Source organism: Lepidochelys olivacea (genome assembly GCF_965140295.1).
Source record: "Lepidochelys olivacea isolate rLepOli2 genome assembly, chromosome: 4".
NCBI classification, from domain to species: Eukaryota; Metazoa; Chordata; order Testudines; family Cheloniidae; genus Lepidochelys; species Lepidochelys olivacea.
This window is the reverse complement of record NC_140414.1, coordinates 41453227-41479403: the sequence shown is the minus strand read 5'-3', so window position 1 is coordinate 41479403 and position 26177 is coordinate 41453227. Positions and strand designations below refer to the sequence as shown.

General features: G+C 39.7%; 1 protein-coding gene across 9 annotated transcripts in view; it reads right to left on the bottom strand.

Moving 5' to 3' along the window:
- Nucleotides 1-26177, bottom strand: part of ANK2 (ankyrin 2) — a 589776-nt gene that overhangs the window by 138950 nt on the left and 424649 nt on the right. For all 9 annotated transcript variants that reach the window (XM_084626827.1, XM_084626832.1, XM_084626829.1 and 6 more), the window contains 6 exons: nucleotides 13879-13977; nucleotides 10435-10632; nucleotides 7685-7783; nucleotides 7432-7530; nucleotides 4453-4551; nucleotides 464-661 (listed from right to left, as the gene is read on the bottom strand). In XM_084626827.1, the coding sequence (XP_084482953.1) occupies nucleotides 464-661; nucleotides 4453-4551; nucleotides 7432-7530; nucleotides 7685-7783; nucleotides 10435-10632; nucleotides 13879-13977 (792 nt within the window). The remainder of the gene's footprint in view (nucleotides 1-463; nucleotides 662-4452; nucleotides 4552-7431; nucleotides 7531-7684; nucleotides 7784-10434; nucleotides 10633-13878; nucleotides 13978-26177) is intronic.

The following is a 26177-nucleotide window of genomic DNA, read 5'->3' as shown; positions in this document are numbered from 1 at the left end:
TAGAATACTCTGATTTGTACGCAATGTCTATTTTGAGAATTTCATTTCAGCTGTTAGATACCAGAGTTCTTTCATTAATTTAAACAATTAAAAGAAATACGGCCTTTAAGGAGGCTTGTTTGTTTAAAGAATGCTAGGGATGATGATTTTACGTGTTTATCTGGATACACAGAGGGCACCTTGTAGGCAAGAGAGGTTCCTTTGTCATAGGAACCTAGTACTTTCTAAATTTGTTAAGATCATTTGTTGATCAAGTCCAGTATTTTGTCTCCAGTTTAAACCAAAACCTGAGGCTTCAGAGAAAGACAAAAGCTTTAATCTGTTTTACTATTATTTATAATAAAACCAGGTCAGTTTCTCAGTGAAAATGCTTCCCTCACTATACAGCTGCCTCCCTGCTTGGTAACCACATCACAGTCTTCTCTCTCCTATTGGGAGACTAGCACAATGCATCTCATCTTACCTTGGTGGCCAAAGAGTGTGCAGCACCTGCCTCCAAGAGAACCGACGCTACGTCAACTTGCCCCTCTCTGGCAGAGATGTGCAGTGGAGTGTACCCATTAGTGGTTGCAGCATCAGGGTGAGCCATGTGTTGTAGCAGCAGTTGGACAATCTCTGTTTTACCCAACCGAGAGGCAATGTGCAGTGGAGTCTGTTCCTCCTACAACTCAAATCAGGTGAACAGTTAATGCCGGTAGAAGCAACCTGAATACCCCATCCTAATGGATTCCAGTGGAAGACTCTACACATTCACCATATATAAAAGAATAAGGGACACAGTGGAATGCTCAGTACCAATGCAGCGATTAAACAATCTGCTATTAGATCAAATGGAGGGGAAATGTAGGGAGGAACATTGTTTTTCTTTTCTTCTTTAAATATGACTGTAGATCATTTGCACCATAGTCTACTTGTCTGTCTTTGTATTACTACTTTATGAAACCCTTACTCACCTTCAGTAGCACCTTACTCCACAAGTAGTTTCAGAGTCTGGCCCTATGGAAGCAATTTCTAGATACTTGCTATTCCTGCTCTTCTTGCTGCTTTCCAGGTGTATTTTAAAATGTAAACTAACTACATGCAACTCTTCAATCATTTGTCATCATAAAATGAAGTCCTTGGATATTTAATAATCCCAGAAGCACTGCAGTGATACACTCACATGCTGTCCATCCATAGATCTGGGTCCAACATTTGAGCAGAGGAAACATAAAAAGTCCTCAATCTGGTAACTGAAGCCTTCCCTATAACAGCCAAATTCTTCAGAGGAGCTGTGCCAAATTTGAGGATTCTGCTGTACAGAACAGTTTCCAATGAAACATCTCAGAAACATTTGCTGTTGTTTTTACCTCAATTTTCTGACTGTATTTTTCTAAAGCCCACAAACTTATAGCGAAAAATTCTATTCTTGGTGCAAAATTTGCCTTTTACTGGCATGAAAAATATGCACAAAACTGCCCTGGTGAAAAGCAAATGTTTCACATTTGTATGAGTTTGGCTCTCAGAGACATTATATTTTGCTTTTATTGTATAATATTCTTTCAGTTTGATTTCCAAAAGATATATTTTGTATAGACTGAGGTTAAATGTGCACTAATGATACACCCAAAAAAAATCACAATATTTGAGTGCCCTAAACCATCCAAAGATATTTCTGCTTTTGCATGAAGGGTTTAATGTCAGAGTAGGAATCTTAACCCCAGGAATCCTCTGCTCCCATCATTTAAAGCACAACCCAGTCTTAATATTTTCACCTGATATATACCAAGCATTTTGCATGTGGCCAACTACAGTTGATTTTTCAATATTGTCAAAAATATGCATCATCTAATATAGAAATCAAACAAAAAGATGTCCCTGGGACTTGTTGAATTGATTGTGGCCACAGAAACTGCTTTAATGTGTTTCTGTGGTAGGAATTTTAATTTTTGTAGGAACATCTAGGCTAAAAATAGATGCTCTTTTAAACACGGAGGGACAGATTTTCCAAGTGTTCAGTACTGATAATTGGGGCTAGATTTTTACAAAGATCAGCTTCCATTTTGGCACCTAAATGAAGTGGCCAGATTTTCAAAATATTAAGCACAGAGAGAACTGTTGGGTGCTGAGCTCTTTTGAAAGACCTGCCTGTGAAAGAATATATAACTAATGTTGGTAGCGGTAATGAATAACCAGTAAAAGTACAGTATTGTTGTTGTCTGCTTGCAGTTTTCCAAATAATGGCAACAGAACACAATTCCCCAATAACCAAAGACAAAGTTCTTAAGGCGTGATCACATATATTCAGATATATTGCATGTTCAGATATATTTTCCACTGCCTTGCACATCTCTCTACCTACATCAGGTACTTATATGGCCCTCATCCCTATAGTATCTAAGTGCCTCACAATCTTTAATGTATTTATCTTTACAACACCGCTTTGAGGAAAAGCAGCACTATTAGTCCCATTTTACTGATGGGGAACTGAGGCACAGAAAGGTTAAGTAACTTGCCCAAGGTCACACAGGAAGAGCAGGGAATGGAACTTAGGTCTCTCAAGTCCTAGGCCAGTGCCCTAACCATTGGACCATTCTTTCTCTCAGTATAGTCATTTATACTGTGCAAAGTGGGTGTAAAATTCTACTAAACCAGAATTTTCCACTCATCCTGGTTGCAAATGGTTTACACTCATTTTGCATGCATCTTACACACCTATGCAACTTCCATTAAAGCCAATGAAAAAATATTCACAAAACCTTGTAAGTGATTACATAAGGAGCATCTGGCTCATAATTCTTTTAAGTGCCAGTGGTTAGACAGCTTGGTCTTTTGTGTGTTAACTGGTTCCATCTAGATCTTATAATGCATTGTCAGGATTAAATGTTTAAAACCACATTACACATATACAAATCAGGACTATGTGATTGATTTTAGTGTACAGTGGGAGAATTGCACTTGATATATAACAATGGTGGAAGTTCAGCTGTTAGATTAGACAGAATCCTCTGATGTTTTGTTTCAGCATTTACATTATTGTACTTTTTTAAACTCAAGAGTTTAAATGTCTTTTAGAACTGGAGCCCTGAAGGGAGCTGGGGAGAAAGCACAGTGTGAGGTTACAGAGCTAAACAAACAGACAGTACAGAAATTCTGCCTGATGTGCTAGAATCATTCCCTTGACAACCTGCATTTTTTTCTATCTATTCTTTCTGTAAACTTCAGATAATACAAGCTATCTCCAATAATTATCTTGCACATTTACTATTCAAAAGTAAATATTGCGACATGGAATTACAGGTATTCCCTTTACTAGGTAAACTGAAAACTAACTATCATTCCACAACAGAATGTAGTGTTGCAGAATCCAATAATGGTGCAGAAATAGGTCCCGGGGCATGCTGTAGGGTGTGTGCGCACTGGAGTTGGAGGTGTAATTTCCATCTTGGGCAGACACACCCATCCTAGCTCTGATTAAACAAAAATGATTAGGGGGCTGGAGCACATGACTTATGAGGAGAGGCTGAGTGAACTGGAATTGTTTACTCTGTGGAAGAGAAGAATGAGGAGGGATTGATAGCTGCTTTCAACTATCTGAAGGGGGTTCCAAAGAGGATGGATCTAGACTGTTCTCAGTGGTAGCAGATGAAGGAACAAGGAGTAATGGTCTCAAGTTGCAGTGGGGGAGGTTTAGATTGGATATTAGGAAAAACTTCTTCACTAGGAGGGTGGTGAAACACTGGAATGCGTTACCTAGGGAGGTGATGGAATCTCCTTCCTTAGAGGTTTTTAAGGTCAGGCTTGACAAAGCCCTGGCTGGGATGATTTAGTTGGGGATTGGTCGTGCTTTGAGCAGGGGGTTGGACTAGATGACCTCCTGAGGTCCCTTCCAACCCTGATAGTCTATGAGTCTATGCTAAACATAGAAGTGTATCCAGTGAGAGCAGCAAGACAGACTAGCCGCCCTGAGTACATACCCAGGGTTTCAGATGGGATTGTACTTGGGGTAGCTAGCCCATCCTGCCACTCACGTCGCCATGGCTACACTGATATTTTTAGTACACTAGCTCGATCAGAGTTAGAGCAGGTATGTCTACCCGAGCTAGAAATTACACCTTCAGCTCCAGTGCAAACAGAGCTAAAGACCCTGCCTGTAATAGAATTGCCTCACAGCAGCAGGCTATAAATCTACAGCATGGGGCTCTGGAATCTGTTATTGAGTTAGAACCTGGGCGCTCCAATTCTAAGTCAGACCTGCTCTATTTAGACGAGAGTAATAATACAACTAAACAAGTGACATTACAGGACTGTATTAAGAACTGGTTAGGGTGGAGCCCCAAAAACAGATAAATACGCAACATGTGGCCTTTTATTGTCTATTGAAGAAAAAACATCCTTCCTTAGTAAACCCATTGTTTTGATTGTGGTTTACATGTAAAAGAGAAGGTATGGAAGTTGCAATGAAACACTTACCCTGGCTCGGGCATCGACCAGGGCACCGTTTCTCAAGAGGCAGCGGACCACTTCCACCTGCCCAGCACGTGCCGCCATGTGTAGGGCAGTCTCCCCACGCTGCAGAAAAGCAGAGATTTTAGAGTCCCAAGTCATGAGAAATAAGCCATTTCCAGTTCGTGTAAATGCCTATGACGTCAGTAGAGTGAAGATCACTTAGACTAGCTGAGGCTCTGACTATAATAACAAATTCAGAAGAGTGTGTATATACATGTCTTTTTTTGGGGGTGGCGGAGGGACTGGAGACTGTATTTCACTTGGCACCCCAGTGACCACAGACAACGGTAACCGCATCATTGAGGGTCAGAGTGAAATCCTAGCCCCATTGTCGTCAATGGGAGTTTTGCCATTGACTTGAATGGAATCAAGAGTTGACACTTAGAGTCTTACAACATGTTAAATAAATCTCAACCCACCAGTGCTGCCTGGGAATATTCACCAAACAATTATTTTATATGGCATTCCACATGAAATTCCCTCCTGATCATAGGTATTCCCTGGTTTTCTACATAATGGTGCTTTAGCTTGAACTTCAAAATAGCCAGGGGATAAGAACATACTGAGCCTAGGATTCTCAAGGGATTGCTGAGCACCTGAGCTTCAAAATGGAAGGGGACATTTTTCCAGATGGTCTCTTCCTATGCATTGTGTGGAGCTGACAGCTTTAGAGGGCATTGTAAAGGCAATATATCAATCCCTGGATATTGTTCTAAAAACTGTGGTCCCTGGCACTGGGTGTGCAATGAATGCTAGCTAGTCCCTCTCAATCCTTTTATAGCCCACACAATTTGAGATGGATACATGAATTTCAGGAAGTCCAAGTGTTTTAGAGTATAAAGAGCTGGGTAAGAAAGTGAATATGAAAAGCTCTGGATGTTACTTTTCTTTCCCTGTGTTTGCAAAGCAACATTAGAAATTAATAAATAATCCCTGCTGTTGGAGATGTTGGCTTAATCTTGCACTGTACCATCTTCTTTATGGACAGTACTGTAAAATATACCAAGAGAGTCTCTATGTGGCTAGTCTGGGACATACCAGGTATTGGCATAGTGCAGCAATAGACAGACCTATTTTGTCTTCTCTGTTATGACAGCACAGCAGGATAAATCGCAGTCTAACATTTTTCGTCCTACATACACATGAACTCTTGCTGATGACAGAGTATCATTTGATTTGCCACCTACTTGTATAATCTTGTATAAAGAGAAGAGCCTCATCTTTTTACCATGGATGGACCATACCTACCAGCTGAAGGCTCTTATTGTTGACACTCTGTCAGATTAAACTGTAATTACTATACCACTGGCTTTCTCTCCTCTCACCTAGGAGCTGAGTCTATGTATCAAGCCCAGAAAAGGACCAATTTTTGTTGTTGTTTACTGAGATAGTTAAAAAGTAACCCAAATCCACTCACAGTGATGATCGTATATGGTAATTAAACCCTCCTTATTGGGAGTTAATTTATTTATATAAACCCATCAGTTTATATAAATTTTGAAATCTACATAAGGTCAACAGTTATGTTTAGTAAAGAGATAATGGGCAAATTCTTGCAGTCCTAATGGATTTGATTGCAGGATTTGATCATATAAAAATCTTATCATCATTTGAAGAATGTACGGTTAAAAAGTTTTAATTCTGTTTGTGAATAAGCCTTTCATTTTGCAAATTATCAGGTTTAGATTTCTATAAAGACCATTCTATACTTGTATTAGTGAAGCAATTTAACTTTTGAAAACAATTAGTGAGATTTGCTAAGTAAAAGCGAAGACACCTGCCAAGCACAAACAATTGTAAAATGTTAAACTTTGTATCCAAATATTTATTAATATCTGTTATCAGTTCAGATCCTTTCTTGACTTAGTTTCTTTTCCAAAATTTCTTGTTAGCTTTTTTACAGTTAATAAAATAGTTATATAAATATTGCTTCCATATAAAAAGTATAAAAGCAGAGACCATTTGTGTCATGAATAATTTGTCTTATTAAACAAATAAAAAAAGAAATATCGTACAGTATGTATACTTAATGGAACCTCCTGGTAGATTTGTTTACCTTTCTAGTAGAGAAAAGGTGGTGAGTCCAGAGTACATGGATTACTAACTAATTTAGCTCAGAACCTCTATTTAGCATTTTAAAATATTATTTACTGGTAAAATTCTGCTTTAAAAAGCAGACACTTGCAAGTAACTATTGTTTGAGTTTGTTATATTAACAAACTCAAACAATAAGAAACACATGTAATATAACCCCAGGAAATGTCCCTGGTCTCATTTATTCTAGAATAGCTGGATGTTTGGTACACAAAACACTCATTTCCATGGCAAATCAGGTCCTGCATTTGGTGTTACCTCTCAAAGGTCGTATTTTAAGGACTTTAAAAATAAAAGTGATGTTCTCTAGAATTGTAAATCCATTACTTCCAAATGGGAAATACATCCGTGGTCTGGTAAAGGAAAAGTTTTAGTTTAAAACTTCTAGGTTTTAGTTTCAACTGCTATGTTTACATTTTTAAAAATTCCCTGCCAGTTTATATGGCGCTGCTCTGTTGAAGTCAATGTAGCTGTGCCCATTGACACCAGCAAAATGTTTACCCTTTTGGATTTAACCTGCAGTATTCAAAATGGAAACACAAACTCTTCCCTGCAGCGTGCCCCTGATAAACCTTGGTAAGGGTCATTTTCAGAGGAAACTATTCAGAGTCCCAGAGCTGCTGAGAAACCCACTAAATCTATTGTTACCACAAAAGGGTTAAAGTGCCTGTTATATAGCCAACTTCCGCCTTTTATGGGTGTTTGAGAAATATGTGAGGTTATTTTTCAGAGAAGTTCAGTTAGTAATAAATAACCATGAAAATGTGACCTTTGGCTGGGCTACATGGCAGCTCAGTCCTGTGGTGTATGAGCTGATGCAGTGATTATTCTAATCCAAGCCATACTCACAATGTTAGTGACATCTGGAGAGGCTCCATTCTGCAGCAGGAGGAGGACTATATTCAAGTGGCCCATAAATGCAGCCACATGTATTGGTGTGAGGCCAGACTGTGAAACAAAGCAATAGCAGTTTTACTCCTCTGCACAGGGGCTGACGGGCTTCTTCATTTAAATAAAACATGAATAAGAAGACACGGAGAGAGGAAGAAGAAGAAAAGGGAGAACAGAAGGAAATTTTTTTGTAGTTGAAACACTGTTCTACCTCTGTTATAGCCTGGATTGAAGCCCCATATTTCACCAGGAGTTCCATGACTTTGATGCGGTTTTTCTTGCAGGCAATGTGCAGTGGAGTAAAACCATTCTGTGCAAAAAACAATTCTGTTAGCTAAAAGCATGCAGCTACCGTTCCCACACAGCTCCAGGCTGGCACACTGCAAGCAGTAGTGTTAGAATATCAGATGCCATTGTTCCTCATTCATAGTAGGGTATGAGACATAGATAAAAAACCCAAGTTATCTTAATGGGCTGCTATTTCCTTAATATACGACAGCGTGCTAGGCTTTCTGCCCATATATCAGAGACAAACATATAACTAACAAAACATAGACTTTCTCCTTTTGACAGTCAAGAACATACTAGAAAGCAAATATAAAACCATCCATTTGGGAACAGCTTACATATATTGTGGAGCCTGCCTCACGTGAAAAAAAAAAACATACATTAAAAAATGATGGTGATAAAAACCAACAGATGCTTTCAAAATTATCTGCAGTAATTTAAAAAATATGGGGCAAGATATTTAACTGTTCACCTTTCTCCTAGATCACATCTGATTTTTCTATTCTTCTTCAAAAAAAGACACTCTGACCTATGTGTCTATATCTATGTATGTCCATATTTATGCAGTATATCTACCGTATATTTTATATGCGGTTTCCTACGTGCATTCACTAAGAGGCAGCTTGGACTAACACTTTCTACTAAGCATAGTCCTTACTACCATTAAGAGATCTATTCACTTCCATGGAACTACTCCTGGTAATAGGATCTAGGACCCCAGGTTTAACAAAGCATTTCTGCATGTGCTTGAGTACATCCCTATTTGACTTAAGCATATCCTTAACTTCAAGCCTGTGTTTAAGCCCCTTTAAAGTCTATGGGGCATAAGCATGTGCCTAACATTAAGCAAATGCTTACGGTCTTTGCTGAGTAGTGATAGATGCTGTATTGGGACCTAGGCTGGACGACAAAGCCTTGAAAAATCAGGACTACAGTGTTTACATTTTTAAGTAGACACTTGCTGAAAAATACAAATACGAATTTTTTTTAATGCAAAGCAAGAACTTGTTAGATAATTATTGTTTTTTTCTAATGAAAATGGTCAGAATTGCGAGTGCTCAACTAGAAGTATAGCTGGTTAAACACAGAGAGAGAAGGAGAGCAGCTGCTAGAGTGGCATCTTACTCCATGGCTAGTCTCTGTTAAAATAAATGTTACTTATAGGTTGACATTAATATGTTTTACAACACAATAATTAAAACAACTGAGAATATATGTGGGGCTTTATATTTTCAAAGTGTTGCACAAACATTAATTAAGTGCTTCAAGAATATATATTTCAAAATGAATTATTCATAAAGCTTATTCCATCACTTTACTTGCTAGAGATACTGTGTAGAATAGTAAATTAACTAGTCCAGATAGCTTTAAATGTTAGCCTGCAATAGCTAGGCTTAGATATAGCTCAACACAAGCTTTGTCGGTGCTTCTAGCAGGCATTGCTCAGATATCCTGAAGTTGCCCTCTAGTCTGGTGGTTGACAAATTTGAGTTATAAAATTATGTCTCCCTGTTAAATGTACACCTTGCCTACAACATCCCAATGGTTATTTCTGTCAACATCACCACCCCTGCAAATGGGCATCTCTAACTGTTAGAATTCTATAGTATGTCATTTAACCAGGCTCCGATCAGTTGCTTTTCTGCTGTTCTTCTTAAAGGACGGGGAAGCTTTATAAATGAAATTAATTATGATGACCAATGTTTATTGTGATGAATATTATGGAGGAACAATCGTCACTCCATAGTTAAGGGTGATAGTAGCTTCCCATTGTAAAGCCCAACAATTAAGCCTCCCAACTTCCCCAAAAAGAAATCTATACCCTTCAAATTTCACATACTGTATCAAATTACTGGATACATTTTCCAGGAAGCTGTAGTGTTTCAGAAATTTCCATTGTTAATTTTATTGTATTTAGTTCATTTTACTTCATCTTGTTGACCTTGCTGCAGTGAGGTGCCTTTTAGTGGAGGGATTATTAAAATATAAAGTGTTCTTGACAGGCTCTTTGTAAAGTCTTAAAGACCTTAGAAATTCATAAAGTCAAAGATGCATTTTTTTCTTCCTGTTTAAGGGATAATGGTCAGGTTCTGAGCACAAGGAATTATTTATAATATTTTTATTTATGCTTCAGAAAAATTAAAAAATGGATATGCTATGATTAATGATATTTGATAAATGGAAGTTCAATAAGTGTAAAAGACTAATTTTCTGCCATCTAGCAAAAATGTTGGACAATTTATTTTAAAAAGCCTACCACACCAATCGGCCTTTTACAGTGGTAACAAATACGAACTGCACCACCATGCAGTAAATGGTGAAAGGCCAAATGGAAAATGCATTAAAACACTGGAACGTGTAATAGTGTCAGCTAGCAATGACTGTGATTCCGAGAACGGTTGCATAGCCTCAGGAACTGAACATGCAAACACTTGCTAGTGAACACAGTGCTTACTACCACAAGTAGACCCATTGAAGTGGAAGTCCTACATCCAACAGTAACTGCCATTTACAACAGTAAGCACTACATCCTACTGACATATGACTACTCAAAGAAGTAAGCACTATGCTCAGTAGTATTTGCAGGATGGGGTTTTCAGTCAGTTTTATTACACAGTGACACACATCTACCGTCTGCAGCAGTGTTGCATTAGAGGGGTGAGGCAAGTTTACCAGCGCTCGAGCGTTGGGATTTGCTCTCTTGTCCAGCAGAAGCTTGGTGACACGATAATGGCCACAGTGTGCAGCAACATGTAGGGCAGTCAGGTAATCCAGTGTGACATCATCAACGGGAGCTTTGTGCTGCAGTAGATGTTTGACACATTCCACGTGGTCACCTTGAGCAGCCATGTGAAGCGGAGAGAGTCCATTCTGTGCCAGCAGAAAATAAAAGTGTATCAAACTTCCAGTAAAAATAACTCATGATTATATAGTGCCATTTATTCAGAAGAATCCCAATGTGCTTTACAAAACGTATAGGACTAACTTCATCAAGCACTGAAAAGCAGCCACCTATGGGACACAACACTAACAGTTCACAGCAACATCACAGATTGTAAAAGGGAGTGAAAAAGAATGCCATAAACTCATGGCAAACCCGTGGAAAATGTAGGCAGGCAGAATACAGTTATCCAAATATGGAATTTAGCTATAGTGCGTTGTCTTGAGAAAAGTCTCATGGTATCTTTAACATCAGGACTGTGCTTTCCTAGGCTATGGCAAACCTATGCTAGGCAATGTATTCATTCAGAGGGAAAAGCATCTACTTAATCACCAACACACATACTGTAGAACATGTTATTTTTCCTCAAGGTCCCCAACAACAAATACTGACTAAACCAAACTCTTTTTAGTTTATGAGACCTGATACTCTCACAGCCCAACGTGGCAAGATGTCATGGACCCTGTGTTACAACTGTCAACAAGGAGTTATACAATACAGTTGTAATCATATTTAGGTTCTTGGTTAAAAGAAATACATAAAGTACACTATTATACATTAATAGTATGGAACTCAACTACAAACCTTCTATAGGCCTTTTAGGAATTAAACACAAATGATTTATGCTTTCCCGCATAGTTTACAGAAAAAAGGCTTGTTGAGTATTATTAATAAACTCTGCCCTAACATTGTAAATGGTACTGTACACACAAGTTACAGTACACACAAAAGACATGTGGGCTGATTTTCAGAGGTGCTGACCACCCACAGTTCCCAGTAAAGTCAATACAGCTGAGTGTACCTCGTACCTCTGAAAATAAGGGCAAGGGTACTTAAGAAAGAGTTTACAAATGTAGGGCTGATCCTGAAAACATTTACTAGCAAGTGTAGTGCTCACAACCAGGAAAAATCCTGCTGCATTTCCTAGTGTTTACTTAATCAGGCTCTAGTATCTGAATATGGTAACACTTTGATGTGCTTAGTTTTTAGGAAATTATTATCAAGTGGCTTGGATGAAAGCTCCAGCCTGATCAGCTGCTGGGGATTTTGACCCATCTCTTGACAAATGTATACAGTGGGGTCTCGGTGGAGCTTCGCCAGGCAGGCTGCTGTACCACTCTCAGCATTATATATGTCATTTTAAAATAAGAGAAAATGTTATAAAATACTGACGTTCCTGGGAAGGAACTGAAGCAATATGACTTATTTCTATTTTTCATTCTGTCTCCACTCTGGAACAGCTCCACTGGGGCTGGGGGACTAGAAGGGAAGCTGTCTAACACAGATTTCAATTTACAGGTGAGGTATGATTTTGGCAGTGGGGAAGAAGAGTGTCTCTCAGTTCAGATGGTTGAAAGTTACTTTTAATTAAAATATAATTAAAAGGCTACAAAATATCTTCTTGAATTGGTTGCTTCTTTGTCCTTTACTTTTCCTGAAGAGAGTCCCAAAAGGGAGGAAGGAATTGTTTATTGATGATAGGAGAATGGAGCCCTCTGATTATCACCAAAATATTTAACATGTAGGATCCATTCGCTGTGCAGATCTTCCCTGCCACACCTGTGGCTATGCTTCAGACCAATTGCCCAAGTGATCTCTGGAAGACCCTGAACCAGCTCCTGCCATAATGGAGGGCTCTGACTCAGTGGAACATATATGTTCAAAATTTGGGAATCCAGCAATCGAAGTGTGGACTTCTTTTGTACCACAGACATTGGCTCCATTGGGGGCCCCCTGCTCCTCAGTGCAAGAGAGTTTTTGGGAGAGGGGCAGTGGAGTCACAAAGATGTTTATTATTTAATATTTATTTATATTTACTATTTTATTAGCACTGCATGTATCTTCCAGCCATTCTTTCCAGCAGACGAAGAGCACACCAGCCAAAGGAACCAGTGCAGCCATAAGGATTCCTTTGCACACCCCCTCCCAGCTTCTATACAGACACCCTTTGTATAACCTGCCCACACAGGATGCTCACAGGGATCCAAAGTTACACAGTGCAAATATGTCCATGGCACAGCCCACAGACCGAGAGCAGTGAAGGAAGGAAGCTATTTTTAATGTAAAATAGCCAAGACTCGTATTGATTTAAAATAGATCACAAGACTGATATCTTCAAACTTAGGTGTCTACAATTAGTCTCCTAAATCCACGTGTAGGAACCTAAAAAAAAGTGACCTGCTTTTCAAAGGTGCTGATTAGAGCTGGTCAAAATTTTTCGAACAGTAACTGTTAGTATTAGTTACTAGTTAACTGAACTTTAACTAAGGAACATTAATAGTAATTAATTTTAATACATTAATTTTAGACTTAACTCTTTGGTGCTCTGTTTAGCTCTGTCAGCAAAGTGCTTAGCATATTTAGGATGCAATATGTTATGACCATATCAATCTCTTAAGAACACAAAGGCAAAGTGACATTCTCCATTTCTATTCAGATACTGGATAGGCCGGAGCGCCACATCATTTAATAAGTATGCTTGTCCAGCACCTGTTTCCATCTGCCTTTGATGCAGTATGTAGGATGAGAAATATATCCTCTGATTGGCAGAGAGAATTTTACTGAAGGGAAGAGGGAATACCCAAAATAAAGAAAGATTTTATATTAAATGGCTTTACCTTAATTACACAAATTTAAAAAACAATCTGGTGGTTGTATAGTTATGCATTAATGGGAATACTCCGGAATTGTTTAGTCTACTAAAGGAAGTGAAAAAAGCTTCATGAGATATAACAAGAGTAGATAAAAGATCAGAAAATATAAAGGGAATGATCTTACCCTGACTGAAGGAATGGGATACATGACCCATCTTTCCCATCTCTAACTTCTATGATTCCATGAAACCACAATAGTAAATTCCTGTGGTATGGGATGAGAACAGGTCACTTGTCCTGAAAAAGTACTGTCTATATCACACATGTAACCTGTCTCCTAAGAGAAAATGGAATGCTTTTGTTCATGTATGCCAATTCTCCTTATGTGGTAGGTTCAGTCCCTACTTTCAAGAGAAAAACCTTACTTTTGGATCACTCTATCCAAAATATTTATTCAGTCTAAAGCGTTTCCAGGGGGTTACTGACATGTCCCTATATCCCTCCTCACCCTTCCAGCGTACCTAGTAATTGCTTTGAAGCATTGTCATGGATATTAATTTGTTCTGTGAATGAGATACTCACCTTGGTCCTTGCAAGTAGTGGGGCACCCCGTTCCAGGAGGAGCTCTACAACCTGGTCATGGCCACTTCGTGCGGCACAGTGGAGTGGAGTCAGTCCATCCTTTAAGCAAAAGAAAAGTGTTAAGCATATATCCAGACTGTCCATCTTACTGCTTTCTATGGAACAAACATTCAGAAATCTAGCCCACACGTTCCTGATACTGAGTGGGTGCTGAGCACCTGCAAATCTTGCAAACCTCCAGCAAAAGCTGTCCCTTTTATTAATGTCTAGATGAAACTGACTTAGTAGAATGAAGCTTTAACCCCAGCTCACGCTTGCATCAGTGAAGAACATTCTGAGGTTACACTCTGAGAATGGTGGAACGGAAACATATTGTGTGTGCAAAACCATTATCAAAGAAGAGATTGTATGCATGCATCTCCTGCCCTCTCTCACTCCCTGCATGGCTTTGAAACTGTGCTGCCTCTCCCTGAATACTGTGTGATGGCCGAAGGATGCTCAGCTATCCACAGAGCTTCAATTGCTTTTGATACAGGGATGAAATAGGAGATGTCCATGCCAGGAAACGTATTCCAAAAAATTTCTAACAAGCAGGAGGAGAGGAAAGACTTTGAGCGGAAGAGAGAAACTAACAGAGAAAAGACTCTTCTTTCTGAGGCTCAATGACAAGTAAGATCTAATAATCTTTTGCTAAACTTGCACTGACTCTGAAATTCTCTCTCCATTGCAGAAGAACATTCTGTCCCAAAACACTTGCTCAGGCTGCTCAGTCACTGAACAAAGCAGTGTTAGAGAAAGATGTGTCAATGAAATACTTAGAAAGGGAAGTGCATTCTAGATAACGCTGCAACAGTCTGGTCCTTCCCTTAGAGAGAAAGAGATAGCAAATGCAAGAGAGGGGGAAAAAATGATGAAAAAGAATAAAATATCAGTGCTGAATGACAGAAGAAAGGAAAACACATAAGATATACAAAGAATCATAGACTATCAGGGTTGGAAGGGACCTCAGGAGGTCATCTAGTCCAACTCCCTGCTCAAAGCAGGACCAATCCCCAATTAAATCATCCCAGCCAGGGCTTTGTCAAGCCTGACCTTAAAAACTTCTAAGGAAGGAGATTCTACCACCTCCCTAGGTAACGCAGTCCAGTGTTTCACCACCCTCCTAGTAAAAAAATTTTTCCTAATATCCAACCTAAACCTCCCCCACTGCAACTTGAGACCATTACTCCTTGTCCTGTCCTCTTCTACCACTGAGAATAGTCTAGAATCATCCTCTCTGGAACCACATCTCAGGTAGTTGAAAGCAGCTATCAAATCCCCCCTCATTCTTCTCTTCTGCAGACTAAACAATCCCAGTTCCCTCAGCCTCTCCTCATAAGTCATGTGTTCCAGACCCCTAATCATTTTTGTTGCCCTTCGCTGGACTCTCTCCAATTTATCCACATCCTTCTTGTAGTGTGGGGCCCAAAACTGGACACAGTACTCCAGATGAGGCCTCACCAATGTCGAATAGAGGGGGACGATCACGTCCCTCGCTCTGCTCGCTATGCCCCTACTTATACATCCCAAAATGCCATTGGCCTTCTTGGCAACAAGGGCACACTGCTGACTCATATCCAGCTTCTCATCCACTGTCACCCCTAGGTCCTTTTCCGCAGAACTGCTGCCTAGCCATTCGCGCCCTAGTCTGTAGCGGTGCATTGGGTTCTTCCGTCCTAAGTGCAGGACCCTGCACTTATCCTTACTGAACCTCATCAGATTTCTTTTGGCCCAATCCTCCAATTTGTCTAGGTCCCTCTCTATCATAATCCCTGCCCTCCAGCGTATCTACCACTCCTCCTAGTTTAGTATCATCCGCAAATTTGCTGAGAGTGCAATCCACACCATCCTCCAGATCATTTATGAAGATATTGAACAAAACTGTCCCCAGGACCGGCCCCACTTGACACCGGCTGCCAGCTAGACGTGGAGCCATTGATCAGTACCCGTTGAGCCCGACAATCTAGCCATCTTTCTACCCACCTTATAGTGCATTCATCCAGCCCATACTTCTTTAACTTGCTGACAAGAATACTGTGGGAGACCGTGTCAAAAGCTTTGCTAAAGTCAAGAAACAATACATCCACTGCTTTCCCTTCATCCACAGAACCAGTAATCTCATCATAGAAGGCGATTACATTAGTCAGGCATGACCTTCCCTTGGTGAATCCATGCTGACTGTTCCTGATCACTTTCCTCCCATGTAAGTGCTTCAGGATTGATTCCTTGAGGACCTGCTCCATGATTTTTCTGGGGACTGAGGTGAGGCTGACTGGCCTGTAGTTCCCAGGATCCTCCTTCTTTCCTTTTTTAAAGATTGGCACTACATTAGCCTTTTTCCAGTCATCTGGGACTTCCCCCATTCGCCACGAGTTTTCAAAGATAATGGCCAATGGCTCTGCAATCACAGCCGCCAATTCCTTTAGCACTCTCGGATGCAATGTGTCCGGCCCCATGGACTTGTGCACGTCCAGCTTTTCTAAATAGTCCCTAACCACCTCTTTCTCCACAGAGGGCTGGCCATCTACTCCCCATGCTGTGATGCCCAGTGCAGCAGTCTGGGAGCTGACCTTATTCGTGAAGACAGAGGCAAAAAAAGCATTGATTACATTAGTTTTTTCCACATCCTCTGTCACTAGGTTGCCTCCCTCATTCAGTAAGGGGCCCACACTTTCCTTGTAAACCCAAATATAGAGAATTTTAACCTTAACAGACCACAATGCTGTATTACCATACATGTACTCAGAAGAGCACTGAATGCCTGCTCAATATAGATGTGTAATTGAGATTGAGATGTTATCTTTGACTTTAAAGTAACAGAAAACGCCATTGTGACACCAATTGACTTGTTCGATATATTCACTTCTGAGGGAATTCTGCACCAAAAATTAAAAATTCTGCACACAATATTTTAAATTCCGCAAAATTCTGCAAATACTATTTGTCAAATAAATGTGCCTCCAGCATGGCAGGCCATTGGCTGCACTGAGGTGGGAGATCACCCTGAAGCCCACACCTCCCCCAATATAGAAACTCGGCAGTGAGGTTGCACCCAACCCTGACACGGTGTAAGGGCTGGGCCTGCCCCAGAAACACCCGGGGCCCTGCCCCTCTTTGCCAGGTGCACCAGGTTTGGGTGGGCAGGCAGCCCAGCAGGATCCAAGTATAGAGGGGCTTAGTGTGGGGGATCAAGGTGTGGGGTGAGAGGTTTCTGTGTGGGAGGCTCAGTGGGAGATCTGGATGCACACGGGCTTTTTGCGGGGTTCGGGTGCAGGGGCAATGGGACTCTCCAGGGAATCCAGGTGAAGGTGGTTGGGACTCAGCAGAGGGGGTCGAGGTGTGAGGAGATGAGACTCAGCGGGAGGGGTTGGATGTGGGGGGCTCAGTTATGGGGTCCACATGCTGCAGGAGTGGGGCTTGATAGGGTGGGGTTCCAGGTGCAGTTGGTTGGGGCTCAGTGCGGTGGGGGCTTGGGTGTGGGGAACTCATCAGGGGGGTCTAGGTGTAGGGCTTGTCAGTGTGAGGGTTCAATGGGCCTGCTTAATGGGAGAGCCCCAGCTGCTGCTGAGGGGACACCGCATGCCGGACTCCCACTTCCCCTCGCACCTTTTCTTCCACATTCCATCCGCCACCCCCTCCCCTCACTCCCATATTCCTCTCCCACCCCCTTCCTTCCCCACTGCCTCTTCCCCCCACTCTCCCTTCCCTCATTTCCCACGCCCCCTCTTACCCAGCCCCACTGCAGGCACTCACTGTTGCACAGAAAACAGGAAAGCTCCCATTACACTAAAGGGAAGCCCAACTGGCACTAGGACCCAGGAGGCAGTGTTCAACTGCAGAGTCAGTAGAGCTGAGCCTCCTTCAGCTGGGCAGCTCTGTGCTTGCAGAAATGGGGGGGGGGGCGCGCTGTGGTACATAACCCTGTGTGTCTCACCTCTGTTGGGGGCAATCCCCCTAAAAACTGCAGCCAATGTCAGCCCCCCCACCCGTACCCCCACATAGCTTCCTTTTGCTTCCCTGCCATTTTCTGCAGGGAAACATAGGAATTCTGTGGGGAGAGGGTGTTTTCTGCAAGCGTGCAGTCCCGCAGAATTCCCCCAGGAATAAATATATGGTAAACCACTGCACCTTATTATTCCAGTTATAACCTGATGGGGGCAGTGGTGGATTCTGGAATATACTTTAAAATTATTTTGTTTCTCCCAGCCCTCAATTTTAAATATCACAAAATACAGAACAGTTCAGCTGGAGTCAGGAGCTGAAATATGCATGGTAGAATTCTTGCTCTAGTATTCAGCTGCTAGCTTCCAGAGATTTTTCCAGATCCCATGAAATGCTAAGTGTACCTCAACTCCCACCAATTAAGGTACTGATCCTGCACCATTAAAGTCAATGGAAGCTTTGCCATTAATTTCAAAAGGTGCAGGATCAATTCTTTAAATGGATTTTGTGGGTGCTCAGCATCTCACAAAATTGTATCCTTACAAATTTCAGAGTAACAGCCGTGTTAGTCTGTATTCGCAAAAAGAAAAGGAGTACTTGTGGCACCTTAGAGACTAACCAATTTATTTGAGCATAAGCTTTCGTGAGCTACAGCTCACTTCATCGGATGCATTCTGTGGAAAATACAGAAGATATTTTTATACACACAGACCATGAAAAAAAATGGGTGTTTATCACTACAAAAGGTTTTCTCTCCCCGTACCCCACTCTCCTGTTGGTAATAGCTTATCTAAAGTGATCACTCTCCTTACAACGTGTATGATAATCAAGGTGGGCCATTTCCAGCACAAATCCAGGGTTTAACAAGAACGTCTGAGGAACAGTGGGGGGTGGGGGGGAAGAAATAAACAAGGGGAAATAGGTTACTTTTTATAATGAATCAACCATTCCCAGTCTCTATTCAAGCCTAAGTTAATTGTATCCAATTTGCAAATTAATTCCAATTCAGCAGTCTCGCGTTGGAGTCTGTTTTGAAAGTTTTTTTGTTGAAGGATAGTCACTTTGAGATATCACTCTGAGATCAGAAATCGAGTGACCAGAGAGATTGAAGCGTTCTCCGACTGGTTTATGAATGTTATAATTCTTGACATCTGATTTGTGTCCATTTATTCTTTTACGTAGAGACTGTCCAGTTTGCCCAATGTACATGGCAGAGGGGCATTGCTGGCACATGATGGCATATATCACATTGGTAGATGTGCAGGTGAATGAGCCTCTGATAGTGTGGCTGATGTTATTAGGCCCTGTGATGGTGTCCCCTGAATAGATATGTGGGCACAGTTGGCAACGGGCTTTGTTGCAAGGATAGGTTCCTGGGTTAGTGGTTCTGTTGTGTGGTATGTGGTTGCTGGTGAGTATTCGCTTCAGGTTGGGGGGCTGTCTGTAGGCAAGGACTGGCCTGTCTCCCAAGATTTGTGAGAGTGTTGGGTCGTCCTTCAGGATACAACCTACAGCCTATCCTGAAGGACGACCCTATACTGGATTTGTGCTCGAAATGGCCCACCTTGATTATCATACACATTGTAAGGACAGTGATCACTTTAGATAAGCTATTACCAGCAGGAGAGTGGGGTGGAGGGAGAGAAAACCTTTTGTAGTGATAAACACCCATTTTTTTCATGGTCTGTGTGTATAAAAACATCTTCTGTATTTTCCACAGAATGCATCCGATGAAGTGAGCTGTAGCTCACGAAAGCTTATGCTCAAATAAATTGGTTAGTCTCTAAGGTGCCACTAGTACTCCTTTTCCTTATCCTTACAAAGGAATGCAGCGTAACTGGGTTAGCTGGGTTTTTATTGCTCCGAAGTTCCAGTGTATCCTACTGCAGCTGCATATATGGAGATATATTCTTATCTCAGTGCCAGAGGGATTTACACACCTAACGCCCATTAGCAGTACTGAAGTGAAAATACATCCCTGAGGGATTCAGGAGAAAGGTGTGTATTTGGTACTGCTCTCCCATGTCTGGATTTTTGTGCTCTATTTTTTAATCAGAATGGGTGGTTCACATTTGTTGCTTGCCTACCAACTTCAATATTGTTCTAGTTTGTAAAATAGCAAAACAAAGGTAATGATTGGTGTGAAGCATTCAAGAAAGCAAGACAAATCCCCAGAGGGAAGAAAAGGAGAGCAACTCAAACCAAAGAGATGAATAATTTGTAGATATGTTCACAAAACGATGCTCAATTCCATAGCTAAAAAGGTTCAATTTTAGTGAAAAGAAAAATAGGAACAAATCTGAGCCTTTAAAAAAATCCTTTTTTGTCTTTTATCCAGGATCTAACCTCTTGGGAAAAATAATTACAAATAAAAGATTGGTATCTCTATCCTACCCTGTTTCTTATACTGCTCTCATTACTGTAGTATCTGAGCGCCTTCCATATGCATTAAGATTAAGCAATGTAACTAGAATCCATTTCTATGTTGCTTTTTCCTCAATTCTTTCTTCCTCTTGCAGAGGGAAAACTGCATGTGGATTTTTTAAATTGATATTTTATTATTTTAAAAAATTAACTATATTTTTATTTATGTTTTGTTGAAAAGTGAGGAGAACTGAACCGGGAAAAGCACACTGCACTAGAGAAACTAGTATATAGTGCAATTAGGACTACCACAGTCAATTGAACTGTCCTGTTTATTTCAGGAACTTCTAACCAAGAAGTGGATTGTAATTAAAATAGACACAATAGCCTATAATATATATGTATGCCATAGCACCATGTAGCAAGCTACGGTGGTTCTGAACACTCTACAGTGTAGCGTGGGAGTTCACCTGTTATATCTTTCTTAATCATTCTACCACTATATAGTGTACCTGGTACATTGGGAAAACACATGAAGGTGCTGCCCAAAATACTAAGCATGTCATTTTGACACACCATGTCTTGGCTGAAACATCATGGCTTTGAAATAAAGCCAGCGGGTTCTCCAGCAGCACAAAAGCTCCCATAAAACGGTTAATAGAAGTGAAGAAATACAATGCATCTGTCTCTATTAAAGGATTGATACTCATCTCATCACCCAATAATGTATGTTATGATGAATTTAAGGCCTATTGTATATATTGTTCTCATGAGAGTAACGGAGTAACGTGCATAAATATATTAACATCCATGAACTATTTGTTCTATCAGTCCCATATTCTATTTGTGGATTTTTTGTAACCAAGCAAACAGGACAGGTTCACTTTCAGAAATGACATCAAGATTGATCACATCAGTCTAACAGCCACAAAATTCCAGAACTTCTCCATTCCCTTTTAATTGGCTGTCTAAACTGAAAATGAACTTCAGAGAGCCTCTCTCTCCCTCGCTGATATTGCTGCCCATTATTTAACCCGTAAATGAATTATGGATCGTTTGCATTAGCTTTTCACTGCAGGCTCACTATGACAAATTATTCTGTCATTTCATAGTTATTTAAATGCTTTACTCCCACGCAACAGCAAGACTGGAAATAAGAAATTGTGACTACAAAGCATTTACATAGGGAATCGGGGGGGAGAGGGATCGTATTGGGGGAAAAGAAGCACCATTTTGTTAAAAGAAGTAGAGCACATTTCATCCCATACATATGAAGTGTTGATGATATTGTATGAATATTATAGGCCAAATTATCACAGAAGTCTTCTAAATTGCACCTGCAAAACTCTCATTAGCACATGAGTGAACTCATATTTGCATGTTGCATATGGCATTTTTTATTCAATGTCAATTTTTTGCCTGAAATAAAACGTTTGCATATGGAAATTTGGAAAAATTTAGAAGATCCCTTTGAAAATTCAGTTCTGTGACTTGAAGGGCACAATCTTGCTAGGTTTTGAATGCCTTCAGCTTCTAAGATCTCAGCATTCTAGGAGCCACTCAGCATCTTGCCGATCATACTCCAAATGAGAAAGAAGCAAGAAGAATAGATGAACTCCTCCAAACAGAAAGATCAGGCTCTCACACAGATGTCTACAATAGTAAAAAAAGAGAGAAGGAAAACACCAAAAACCTGTGGTGGATGAATAGGCTTATATGGCAACAAAGGGTCATGCTTTCTGCAGCTGTAAGTCAAGTTGGTTCAATGACCTACATTGATTTACACTAGCTAAAGATCTAACCCAGATTTCTTAATTGTATGTGAAGCATCAGGAACTCTTTATGCATTTTCCTTGACAGATAAGGGAAAGCAATACATCTGAACACATTAATTTTTAAAAAAAATCATATTATAGGTATTCCAAAACATCTTACCAATTTAAATAATTTTGGAAATCAACAAAACTATTAGCATTTATGAAGATGCATACTAAGCTCAATACTGCAAATTGCTGAGCACTCTTTTTCTTTTTAATTCAATGGGAGTTCAGCACACTTCACATCTCACAAGATTAGGCCCATTATACAGATTCTATGCTAAAATACAATCTAACAAACAATAGCAAAAATGTGCTATGCATTAAGAGCATGGAGTCTTAAGATATCCACTGGAATACATTTGTATAGGTCCTCTTTTATTTATCAGTCAATCTCTTTCAGTATTAAAATTAAGTGCTAATCCAGATTTGTGGAGTAAATATTAGGTGCAGCTATTTATAAGGCATCAGTCACCATATTTTCATGTATTATTAATTCTGCAACAGATTTAACTCAGCACTGTGGAATAAATAATTCAAATTTCTTCTAAATTTACTTTGCATTAAACAGATTACTCTGTTCTTTGAAAGTGGTATTAATATTTTTAATTGTCATTTATTATGCTTTGTGTGGGACATCTTAATTTGCTTAAACTTTATCTTTTCTGGCTGTAAACCAGTTATTTTATTTATTACTGCCAATTTTCATCTCATTAAAAACAGTCAATGTAACTTCAGCCTCTAGCTTTAAGCCTTCATTCTCTTGTTGTAATTAAATACACTCTAATGTAATCGACAGTGTATGCTCTTCAAAACACAGATCTAAAAGATAAAGAAAAAAACCTTATCTGGGGTTGCCCAACCAATATGACACAATATATTATACTTAAATAATTGTAGAATTATATCAAAGTATTATTTATGTTGTATGCAGTACTAGCTATGTCACCCTACATATATTTTTTCTTTTCCTTTTTCAAAAAATTATTTAAATATCCTAAGAAGGTCTTTGGATGGATGGATGGATGGATGGATGGATGGATGGATGGATGGATAAATAAATGTCAGGTATTCATAGTTTGTCACTGTTTTCAAAATGGTAACAGCCACTCAATGAGTTAGTGCTGTTACTCTGTTCTGAGATTATATTGGGAGAATGTGTCATGGTACCATTATTGCAGAAAATCCACCATACTCCTAGTATAGTGGAGAGAAATTGTGTGGAGATCCCATCACAATGGTTTTATGATAGGAAACCCATATAATCCTGCTATGTTGGAAACCCTTTTCTTATCTATCAAGATGCTCTATGCTTATGAAAGGAAATGTTATTATGAATGATGGAATCTAAACAGGTTCTAAGGACAGGAACCAAGGAAAGTGTGAATGACAGTCTGAAGCTTATTCACTCTAAATTCAAACTGTACAAGTTCCTTTCACTATGTTTTCTTCAGCGTGTGGATTCTTCCTTGCTCCTCCTCTCCTCACAGTCTCATAGCTCTCTGTGACCAGCCTGTCAATTTTCCCAGTTCCATCTCAGTCTCTTTTCCCTTCCACAATCTCCCTCCACTTCAAATGAGTCGCAGCAATTTTCCCCTCTCATTTAAACTGCTCTCAGTCTATTACGGTCGGTCGTCACTTCTACCTCCCGCCCCCATATCTAGATATGGAGTCCCATGGTATCATTCGTATTCTCCATTATAACAGGCTTCCAATCCCTGCTATCTTTCAGTTGCAAGTCCCAGAACCTGCGGTTGCCTTTCTGTTACACAAAGGTGACTCTAAAAAAGTGTTTTCCTGTTTGAAATTACTTCATTTAGACATTTAAGCTAATTAGATTTTTTTTAAAGTTTTTTAAAAGGTCAAAATCAAAATGAACCATTTCAAAATTATCAAAGCAAAATGTTTTAGTGCCTAAATTGAAAACAATTGTTTTTTAGGTTCATGAAAATTTTTAAGATTTTGACTTTTCATCACAATTTGGGATATGAAAAAATGTTGAACTCTTGAAACTATTCAGTATGAGGCAACCATTTCCCACTCAGATCCAACCAGTCTTACCAAACTCTTTACTAACAATACAGTGACATTTCACTGTAGTAAATATATCATTTGCATATCTCCAATGTCACTATTCTTTTATATAAGAGAAATGCATTTTAATAGAAATATCCTTTCTGATATGCCAAATATTGCCTCCTTTTTAATGCTAGGATTATTTCCTCTGTAAACAGTCATTGAGGGAAAGGTTACAAAGTCTTTTTATAACAAAATTGGAATTAAGTGTTGCCACCTGATTCTTCCCTTACCCTCCCAGATCACATGACCCCCCTGTAATCATAAATTTGAATTGCCATGGACTTTTAGATAATCATCATGTGCCCATCAGATCCAAGAATAACCCACTATCTGTCCAATCATTTCTGAAACCAATATACTCATATATCATTAGATCTTTTCATTATATGATATTTTAGAAGTCCTAAGTTTTGTTATCTAAAACTTTGTCATCTAAAATGTTAGGTGACAATCTGATGTCATTGCAACCATTATTTATGTAAGGTTTAGAGACAATCCATTCTGTCATGTAATGTTCTAGTCATACAATTTTTACGATATGAAGTTTTATCATCTAGATAACAGATCTTTAGATAACAGATCTCATGACAAACATCATGATCTAAAGAGAACTGCTTATGACTAATTATATTAATTAACAAAAATATTCCTGTTAGTAAGCTTTGCAAGTAGGCTATATTTTAGATTTTGGAATTATCTGTAGGTGGGTTAAGTATCCAAATCACATTTTTTAAAGAATTTATTTTCTAGAGAGGTCTGGAAAATGGTAAGATTCACTATAAAATTCAAAAAGGGATTGTTTTTAAATGAGTATAACTAAGGATACAATTTGGTCATGGAGGGTACAGATTCCGTGACTTTAACAGACCTCTGTAACTTCTGCTTCAGTTTCAGCCCCGGCCGGTGGGGCTCCAGCTGCCAGCCCACACCGCAGGGCTCCGGCTTCCGTGATTTAACGTTCATTACCCAAGTCCTGTGAATTTTAATACCCCCCCACCCCAGTGCCAAAATCTTAACCTTAATTATAACTCATACTTGTAACCAGCAGATTTACTTGCAAATTCTCAGATGGTTCTAAACTCTAGGAATAAATGCTTTAAGCTTGGATAGGACACCTTATATTAGCCATATATAGGGTGACCAGATGTTCCAATTTTATAGGGACAGTCACGATATTTGGGGCTTTGTCTTATATAGGCACCTAATACGCCCCCCCCCCATCCTAATTTTTCACCTTGCTGTCTGGTCACCCTAGCCATACAAAACTAAGAGGTTTAATCCCTGCTTTAAATAGAAATGCCAGTGCAACTTTAACTATAGAGCTGTGAGTGCGCACCCATAATTTACTATTTTTTTGAGAACTGGGGTTTGTCCATTTATTTAAGACAGAAGGTGAAAAAACTCCCAGAGGGATCAATCCTAGAGAACATTTCCAAACATATAAAGCTCTAATGAGATGATTATAATGTGTCTATTGCACAGCGTATAGAGTTCTTAAGACTCATTCAAAATACATTAAACTATTATTTAAAATACATTAAAGTACATTGTCCTGATGTATGCATCATCAAATGCCACATAGTGAAGAGGGTTAAAAATAAAAAGAATGACATCAATGAATACTTCCTTGGCCCAAGTGCTGATTCTAATGTGACAAAGAAATAAAGTATAAAGGTCAGAGCTGCCAGAATACAGAACAAACATCCTAATGTATTTCATTCTGTTGCTTCCCATTTTTACCCTGCATTGCTGGAGAAAGATAAGCTTTCCCCAGGAGAAACAGAAAGGAAAGTATGGACAGAGAAGTGTGTTAGTATCAAGTAGGAGACAGAAGTCTTTCCTTTAAAATGCAAAACACATGTATGCATGGCATGCGACACACAACCTACCTCTTCATTACCCTACACACTCACAGCCACAGCAAAACACAAGGCATGCAGACAAAGTAAAGGAAAAATAAAAAGACACCAAGACTATATAAAATGCTGGCATGAAGACATCATCACAGCGAGACATCAACAGATAAAATCAAAGCTCTGGAATCTCCCACACTGTCAA